This window comes from Aquarana catesbeiana, linkage group LG04, assembly GCF_042186555.1.
Source record: "Aquarana catesbeiana isolate 2022-GZ linkage group LG04, ASM4218655v1, whole genome shotgun sequence".
NCBI classification, from domain to species: Eukaryota; Metazoa; Chordata; class Amphibia; order Anura; family Ranidae; genus Aquarana; species Aquarana catesbeiana.
In genome coordinates this window covers 358,630,600-358,640,466 of record NC_133327.1, presented here as the reverse complement: position 1 = coordinate 358,640,466, position 9,867 = coordinate 358,630,600, and the positions used below count along the sequence as shown (strand labels likewise).

Genomic DNA, 9,867 nt, shown 5'->3' with positions numbered 1-9,867 from the left:
TCAGTATATAAAACAAGTAGCCACACAAGTCTGATTTCAGCTTTCGACTAGTGGCAATTGCAGCAATTAAGCTGAAAGTAATTTAAAGACTACTGAAATAAAACATAAATGTACTAAAGAATGTATTTGATTTGAGTTATTCATTAACCATTTTTGTTACTCATGATTTTAATGTTTAAAATTAGTAGAGAAGTATAAAATATACCAACCACTATTTCTACCCAATAATAAAACATAATAATCAAATATAAACATGGTTTACTGTCAGGATCCTTTTACTTTTTTGTATTTTTAGAATGTTACTCTGGTTCTAACATCACAGCGTGTTTAGAAAATATGCAATGTAATGTTTAATTTTGTCATAGAAAATAAAATAGATAATTCCACTTTGTTTTTGCTTATGTTTATTTTGTGCATTGAATTTAAACAGGAAACTGTGTGCACTTCAACTGTTATCACAATGTGGTCAAGAAGACTGTGTAGTTTTACCATTTACACACAATTGTTCATTACAGTATGTTTGTAGCTTAGTGGAAATCAGGGGTGTAGCATGGGAAGCAGTTCTGGTAGTGCAAATAGCAATACTGAACTTAAAAATAATTCTCTTTGTTTTATATTGAACTTGAATTTGATAAAAATAATCTCACCAAACGTTGGTGGTGCTCATATACACTACCATTCATGCTTGGCATCACACCCCTGATGAAAAAGACGTATGTTTGGATTTTGTTGATAAAAATTATTACAAAAATCTCCATACAAAAACTATTTTATAGAAATCTTGCATTTCCACAAATAAACCTGAACATTTTTTCTTTTTTTTTTTAAATAAAAATTGCTCAAGGAATTTGTTTGTTGAACACTGACTGTATTGATGAATGCAGTCCATTTACAGCTCCACGTGGAAAGCTCTTCTAAGTTGCCCATATACTTTCCACAGCTGGAAGGAACTGCAGAGGCTCAGTGGAGCTCAAATGGTTACAGGGACATGTGTTAAAAATCCATTTCATCTAAGCTGGATCCTCTCCACCAGAGCCACAATTTCCCTCTTTGTTATTCACAATTGAGATACATTCTTCCGAGCAACATAACAGCTTTTTGTCAATCTACCATTCTGCACACAGAAATGCCATCATTGGGTTGAATTGAACAATACAATTATTGCCTTGTTTACTGACATTTTTGTTTTATTTACGACAGTGAAACACAGAGTCCACAAAGCAGATACGAATCTTCTCATAGTGTTTTTGTGTAAATTCATGAATTATAATGCAATTCTTGTGATTTTGTGTTGCCTATTCAGCTTAAAAAAGAATTCTGCCATTTTGATTTGGGCATTTAACAATATTTCATCCAATCATCTGTCATCTTCGCTATGAAAAGGCAAAGAGCATACAGTCATTTTGATACAGTTTATAGGAGATTTCTTTCTTCAATAGTTACTGGCATTTACTATTATTTTCAAAGTATTTCTTTGAATGAAGTAAGTTTTGAAAAATAACCTTTTATGTATTTATTTTTTGGGGGGACCTTATTTGTAAAGCAACCACAAAACGTACACACGTTTACATTCATAAGAATGGTGGACCCCTTAAAAAAAAAAAAAAAATTAAGTTCAACCTCCGCAGACGTTTGTGATTTATCCATGACTCTTGTAGTTCTAGTCTGACCAATAAATCAGAGTAATAAGTCTTAAGTTCATAGACACAGCAACATGAGGTAACTCATTTTTATTTTGCACAGGTTGCATATTTCCACAGGAAACATTCTTGCAGTGTTGTTTGGAAAAAGAAAACAAAAAGCTGACAGTTTGTGCTTGGGGATGCCTGACACCCAGCTCTATGCCATTGTTTCTTTCCCTGGCAATCTTCTGTCATTAAATGTATGCATGTTGATGACTTCTTCTGTTTTCACTATTACGGGAGGCTGTGGTTTATGTTTCAGTCGTCGCTGGCATTTTAGTGACATCCTTAATTCCTCCACCATGGCACTACAGAAGGATCTCTGTGAACACAAACATAAATATTTTTTTTGTTTAAAGCGAAATTTGCAAGCGAAATTCATATGAGGTACATAAACTATTAAAGATTTATTCTTTTGGCGCAGCATGTCAGCTAAGCAACCCTGCAAATTTACCATGTTTCTGCCTGAAGCTTCCAACAAACCGCTGTCACTTAAATATGCATCACATAGTAATTAAAATGACTTATCAAGCTGTGAGAGCTCATTGAAAATTTCACCTTGTCACTAAAATTATTTATCTGCCAAGTAGTGCCTGGTGATGCACATTATGGGCCAATACATTTGAGACATGTTCTATGGAAATTACATCTAAAACATTTGTACTTTGCACATTTTCATATTTGTTAGGGAAATTGTTTCTTTTATACGTTGTGAACTCTGCTCCTATTCAGTAGTTATTCAGCCTATGTTTAATGCAATCATATAATTCTATAACCATAAGTATAATCATTTTTATACCAGAGTTAAACAGGTTTATTTGGTAAGGCAAAGAGCAAAGTGAGAAATAACCATAGCAAATAACCAAAATGTATTAATCTTTCATATGACTGGCATACAGTGAAATTTGATATGAGGTAAAGTACTTTAATTTTCAACATTGCCTTTGTGATATTCACCAAACATTCACTGCAGGTCAATCAATCACTCCAATTGTAAATACATGTACCAGGAATACACACTTGGACTCAACATTTAGTGAATGTTACATTCATTCCTTTAGCAGTATACTCCTCCTAATTCTGAGACAGTACTTAAAGCAGAGTTTCACCTTGAAAAATATTTTTACATTTTCCTAGTCCTTTATTAATACTAAAAAACATTTGGAATGATTTTTTTTAACTTACCAGAAGTGCCCTGTTTCTAGGTGGTAGCTTCTAATCTGCCACTTCTGGCTCTGTGGCGCTGCGCATCACTTCCTCCCTTGCCTATGCTCTTGGGAAATGTGAATCATTTCCCAGGAGTCAGTGGGCAGGACTGTGTTAAAAATTGTGTTATTTGTCTACAGTAAATAATGCAATTTAAGGCCAAACCTTGGTTGGCAACACAATGGGGTGAGCACTTCCGACGCCACCGCCCATTGTGATGGCAACCTGAGAAGTTTCCGGCACTGCTAGATGTCCTTACTGCGCATGCATGAGAATGGATGATGAATGCTGGTTATACAGCAGCACCGTATCCCGGAAGTTTATGCTTGTGTGCTTCGCCTGACCACAAGTAAGATGGGAATGCCCAAGCAGCATGAATTTAAGGTAACTTTTTTATTATTATTATTATGCAGGATTTATATAGCGCCGACAGTTTACGCAGCACTTTACAACATTAGGGCAGACAATACAAGTACAATACAATTCAATACAGGAGGAATCAGAGGGCCCTGCTCATTAGAGCTTACAATCTAGGAGGGAGGGTCAAGTTATACAAAAGTGTAATAGCTGTGGGGGATGAGCTAATGGAGAAAATAGTGCAGTTGTTAGATGGAGGCAGGATAGGCTTCTCTGAAGAGGAAAGTTTTCAGGGATCGCCTAAAGGTGGATAAATTTGGAGACAGTCTGACAGATTGGGGTAGCGAATTCCAGAGGATGGGCGAGGCTCAGGAGAAGTCCTGGAGGCGGATATGGGAGGAGGTGATGAGGGAGCTAGAGAGCAGAAGGTCTTAGGAGGAATGGAGGTGGCGATTAGGTTGGTATTTTGAGACTAGGCTAGTGATGTAGCTGGGGGCAGAGTTGTGGATGGCTTTGTAACTTATTGTTAGTATTTTGAATTTAATTAGTTGGGTGAGTGGTAGCCAGTGGAGGGATTGGCAGAGAGGGGTAGCAGACACTGAGCGGTTTGTAAGGTGGATGAGTCTGGCAGCAGCATTCATGATGGACTGAAGGAGGGATAGTCTATTTAAAGGTAAGCCAATGAGGAGGGAGTTGCAATAGTCGAGGCGAGAGATAACCAGGGAGTGAATCAGGAGCTTTGTGGTTTCATTGGTTAGAAAGGGACGTAGTTTAGAGATGTTGCGGAGGTTGAGGCGGCAAGCTTTGGAAAGTGATTGGATGTGGGGCCGAAAGGAGAGTTCAGAGTGCAGGATAACACCTAGCACCCTGACATGTGGGGACGGGTGGATGGTTTTGCCATTTCTCTTGACAGAGAAGTCAGGGGAAGAGGCACATGAGGGAGGAAACATTATAAGCTCAGTTTTGGACAAGTTGAGTTTGAGGAAGTGGTGTGACATCCATACAGATGTGTCGGTTAGTAAGTTAGTGATGTGTGAGGAGACTGATGGAGTGAGTTGAGGGGTGGAGAGATAGATTTGTGTGTCGTCAGCATAGAAATGATATTGAAAACCATGAGAGGCTATCAGCTGACCCAGGGAAGAGGTGTAGATTGAAAATAAAAGAGTTCCAAGAACAGAACCTTGGGGAACCCCAACAGAGAAATAATAAGAAAATCAGCGCTATTTACGAGACTAACCAATGCTAAATATATATAATATGATAGTAAGAGATAGATTTTAAAAAAATAATAATTTATGTGGTTGGAACTCCTTTTTTAAAGTGTAACTCCACCTTTGTTGAGAAAAAAAAACAATTCCCTTTGGGTGATCAACCTACTGTGCAAGGATTTTAACAAATTTTGTTGTTTTGAAGAAAAAGCTCTTTGTTTACCATATGCTTTGCAGACTCACTATTCATGTGAGGTTCTGGTTCATTATATTCAGCATGTGCACTCTTATGCCCCGTACACATGGTCAGATTTTCTGACGGAAAATGTTCGATGGGAGCTTGTTGTCGGAAATTCCAACCATGTGTAGGCTCCATCGGACATTTTCTATCGGAATTTCCATCACAAAAAATTTGAGATCTGGATCCCAAATTTTCCGAAAACAAAATCCGTTGTCGTAAATTCCAATCGTGTGTACACAATTCCGATACACAATGTTCCACACATGCTCTGAATCAAGCAGAAGAGCCGCACTGGTTATTGAACTTCCTTTTTTTCAGCTCGTCGTACGTGTTGTACATCACCACGTTCTTGACATTGACATTCGGAATTTGCAACAAGATTTGTGTGACCGTGTGTATGCAAGAAAAGTTTGAGTCAACATCCGTCGGAAAAATTCCATGGACTTTGTGGTCGGAATGTCTGATCGTGTGTACAGGGCATTAGTGTTCTAATGAGAAAATCTGCAGTGTCTACATCACTTTAGAAGTAGCTAACTCTGAGGGAGTAACACACCAAAAAAAAATTCCTATTGCAAAGGAGTAGACTTCTGGGAAAATCAGTGAGTCTATCACACAAGCAGGAAATTACATTTTGGTAGTCATTCTGTACACCGATGGTAAACAAAACACCTCCAGGTTGCCATTTTGCACTGAATTTTATAGAAAATTACAGCAGGTGCAGATTAAAAACAAAGGTAATTCCTAATAATATTAAATTACAATATGGCTTGTGTAGCAATTGTATATGCCATATTATTTTTTCTATTTGCTATATTTTATTGTGGAGTTATCCTTTAACACATTACCATAGTTTTCAACTGGAGAAGTCCCTCTTTTAGAAACAAAACACTTTGCAACTTCTAAGATTTCTATTTTAGATCTGGTGTAGAGATCTGTATAAATACATATTTTAACAAAGTTGTTTCTATCAGACTAAACTTTTATTTTTCACATTATGCATTGATTATTTTAAAATCCTTTTTTGAAGTAAAAGTAGTAATGAAAAGGTGGGTTTTAGATGAACATTCTTGCTTTTTTATTAGCCAATGTCCATGTAATAAGAAAGTGTAGCAGGGTGTGTCCTTGTCTTAATTATTCTGTGCTAAAAGGCATCAATCTTTATCATCCTAGAAGCTTGGGAGGTTTGCAACTCCTCGTGTGATAAACACATTGACTGCCACTGCTGACCTTGGCTTTTGAAATTTCTAGTTGCCTGGATATGATGCAAACCCTCCTTCTTCAAACTCTTTGAGTTACTGAAACACTTGTTCTGAGTAAAAGACTTAGAAAACACTAAAGAGTTTTAGAATAACAGCTTGACAAACAGTCTTTAGAAGTTCAGCAATGGCTGGCTCCATATATTTCCCATGACAGCTTTACTTTCAAGTGTGTGCCACTGTTGAGGGTTCTGATATGACATTTATGCTTTGGAAGACATCACAGTTGATGAAACATGTAGGGTGGAGCCTCATGCTCACTTCATTGCGTTACCAGAAGTGACCCCAGGAGCTAATCTTGTTGCTGGCTCTGAAAATTTTTTCAAAGTGCAATAATTTGTTCTCCTGATGTAGGTGAATTTTCAAGTTTTAATAGATATATCATATGGGATTCACACTACGTGGAGCGTCTGTTTCCTATCTTTCTTCTGAATGTGTTGGGAGATGTAGAGACTGATGTATGAGGTATAGTGACATTGATATCTTTTTTTTTAACTATCATATAACAGAAATTGAGTTGAAGATTCAGCCAATGCATGATCATTGATACCACGTGCTGTCTATGACTTCTTTGTAGTAAGAGAGTCATTGATTTCTGGTAAGCCTGCAATTGTGGCCTTTGGTGGTGGAGATTTTATTCAGTGTGGGTCTACTATCTGGATTCTGTTCAGTTTGGGTTCACCAGTTGGATTCTTTTGAACATGTTCATCTATTTATTTAGTTTGTGCACCAATGAGGACTTTTTGCATAAGTGGACATTGAGTTTATGTTAATTTAAAAAAAAAATATTAGTGCAGCACTTTTCGTTTACAAGTGTATGCCACTATCAAGGATTCTGATCTGACATTTAGAACTGACATGGCACACAGTGATGTTAAAGTGCAAATATAAGTGTGCCCCCTTCATCTGGGCTCTATAAATATGAAATAATGTATGCATACTCAATGAAAGTCAAAATATTTATTATTATAGGAAACTTTTAGTCTGGTAGGTTGTATGTCAGCAGCTGTTTAGAACAGCCTCATGCTCCAATGAAGAGGTGAGGCTTCGGTCCCCAAAATGTTTTGTCTTTCTTCCTTCAGATATTACACTGGAATAAACTTGTATGTAGATTGTATGTGCATCACTGTATGGCATTTTATCTCTTAACAACCTTGGCTCTTTCACAGCCTAAGGCAACCATGGAAGCCCTCCAACACCACAGACTGTAAGATCTTCCCACTATTGGACTATAATAAGAAAACATTTGGTATTCCAGAACCATCAATCTGCCCTCTCAAGATTTTTATTGCTGTCTCAGTCCCTGTTGCATATTTATCCTCACTTCTAGCTTAATGAAACCAATCTCAGTGGTACAGTAAGTGAAAATAAATCTCTCTAATGGAGCCTCAGACCACAGTCAAAACATATTTGGGTTCTTATCCTTCTCAACTATCCAAACTAAAAAAAAAAATGCTGGACCAACATCTTTAAAAGATGTCAGAACAGCTCAACTCAAAGCTGAACTTCAGCCTAAACCTTTTTGCTTTTTTGAGTGTGATGGGGTAGAAGCTCTGTCATGTTTTTATTTGAGGGAGACAGAAAGTGATGGAAAAATTTAAATCAGGGATACAGCCTGCAGCAAAAACCTTTGTTACCTACTATCTATTTAAAAAAAAGTTTTGCTGGAATTGGGCTTTAAGTGTTCATTCATTTACTGTCACATTATTGCTTAAGATCAAGAATCACCCTCTCTCTTACTAATAATGAGGCTTGTAACTGACTAAAATGAGTTCTACTTGCAGCATGAACAACAGGGTCCCATGTTAGTCAAGCATAATTGCACATAGCCACAATTATTTGTTATAGTAGCCATGCAGCTAGAAACTTCTGTTTTTTTTTTTTTAATTATAAATCAATCGGTCAAAAATTAGGGGAATGGTACCTTGGAGGAAAAATCTCAAGAGCAATAAAACCCTTACATTAAAATAAGTTCTAGTTGCTTTCCTATTGCAAAAGAGTTTTAAAAATATTATTTCTGCATCTCCTTCTATCTATGTGCCTCTTGAAAACTCCCCATCAACTTTTAATTTTAGATACAGCATGGAAATGGTCAGGTCTTAATTCTTTTTGTGTCCTAGTGAGAATTCCCCTACTTCCAATTCTGTCTGACACATTACCTAGAAGGAAAAATAGGGGGGGAAATCTCTTTTTTTGGGGACACAGACAAAAAAATGCTACTCCAAGGTTCCAAAATGTTCTCACTGTATCAGAAGATTTGTTTTTTTTTCTGTGTCACCATTAGTGGAATGTCTCATTTTGTCCTGTTCTGTTTGGCAGCCGTTAAATAAACAGAAAGTGAGGAGAAGTCTTGGTAAGTTTGTCTATCAATTAAGATCAATGATTTCTTGCAGAGTAGAAAGAAAAACATCTGTCCATTGACAGAGCATACACAAGTCAGTGTAAAATCCATGAGCCTGCTCACAACTTCGGTCCTATAGTTTTTGGTCTAATGCCGCGTACACATGATCAGAATTTCGGCCAGCAAAAGACCGATGAGAGCTTTTCATTGGAAAATGCGACCGTGTGTATGCTCCATCGGACTTTTGCTGGCCGAATTCCAGCCAGCAAAGGATTGAGAGCATGTTCTCAATTTTTCGGTCAGAAAAAGTTTCTACCCAAAAATGCGATCATCTGTAGCCATTCCGACGCGCAAAATTCCTACGCGTGCTCGAAAACAATTTGACGCATGCTCAGAAGCATTGAACTTTATTTTCTTGGCTCGTCGTAGTGTTGTATGTCACCGCATTCTTGACGGCCGGAAGTTCAGTGAACTTTTGTGTGACCGTGTGTATGCACGGCAAGCTTGAGCAGAATCCCGTCGGAAAGGCCATCATATCTTTTTCCGACGAGAAATACGATCGTGTGTACGCGGCATAATAGTTCTAAATGTAATCTTAAAGTGCAAAAACTCATAGCCACCCATATGTTAAGGGTGGTGGATATACAACATTTTAAGGACATATACTGTAAATTTAAATATTGACAGATAATTATAAAAATTTGTCCACTCAATACCCCTTTCCATATCCAAAGTAAAAAACCCCAGCCCAGCTTCTGGAGCTAAAGTTCCACACCATATCATCTTTTTACCTCAATCAATTCTTGCAGAGTAGAAAGAAAAACATCTGTCCATTGACAGAGCCTACAAAAGTCAGTGTAAAATCCATGTGACTGCTATAGTTTTTGGTCTAATAGTTCTAAAAGTAATCTTAAAGTGCAATAACTCATAGCCACCCATATGTTAAGGATGATGGATATACAACATTTTAAGGACAAATACTGTAAATTTAAACGTTGACAGATAATTATAAAAAATTGTCCACTCAATACCCCTTTCCATATCCAAATTAAAAAACCACAGCCCAGCTTCTGGAGCTAAAGTTCCACGCCATATCATCTTTTTACCTAAAGCTGCTCCTCCTTTGCAGTACTAAAATCCACAGCCTCCCCAAACACTATGCCATTAAATCTAACATCCCTCTGGATTGAATGCAGCTAATCCACATTATTCTCTTAGATAGTGTTAAAATCACCAGTCCATACCTATTCAACCCCTTTGCTCTTTTAACACTTGCTATATAAATGTACAATGCCAGTCTGTCTACCCCTATTTGTCACCAGGACAGGTAAAAGGAAATATCCCTAGAGGAACCTCAAACTGGACCTCTCCCAGCTCTTGCAGCTTTGGACCATAGGAAGGATAAAACAAAAAACCCCTGCGGCTGTTTCCAATTCTGCTATGCAGGAGAAAATAAATCTCTTCCCTAAGGTCGGTTGGCTATTTTTCCTGGATCAAAATATTGTATTCTTAGTCATTTCAACTCTAGATATTATTTTCAAGAAAAAATTGCAGTATGTTTACTCTTACTCTTGGT

The 9,867-nt window shown here is 37.3% G+C and overlaps 1 protein-coding gene across 3 annotated transcripts in view; it reads right to left on the bottom strand.

Moving 5' to 3' along the window:
* Positions 1-1,091: 1,091 nt before the first annotated feature.
* The window catches only part of GRIK2 (glutamate ionotropic receptor kainate type subunit 2), a 1,356,701-nt gene continuing 1,347,925 nt past the window's right edge, over positions 1,092-9,867 (bottom strand). For 2 of the 3 annotated variants that reach the window (XM_073626997.1, XM_073626998.1), the window contains one exon: positions 1,092-2,004. In XM_073626997.1, coding sequence (XP_073483098.1) covers positions 1,840-2,004 — 165 coding nt within the window. In that variant the 3' untranslated portion in view covers positions 1,092-1,839. The remainder of the gene's footprint in view (positions 2,005-9,867) is intronic. The other variant, XM_073627000.1, reaches the window with a different exon arrangement.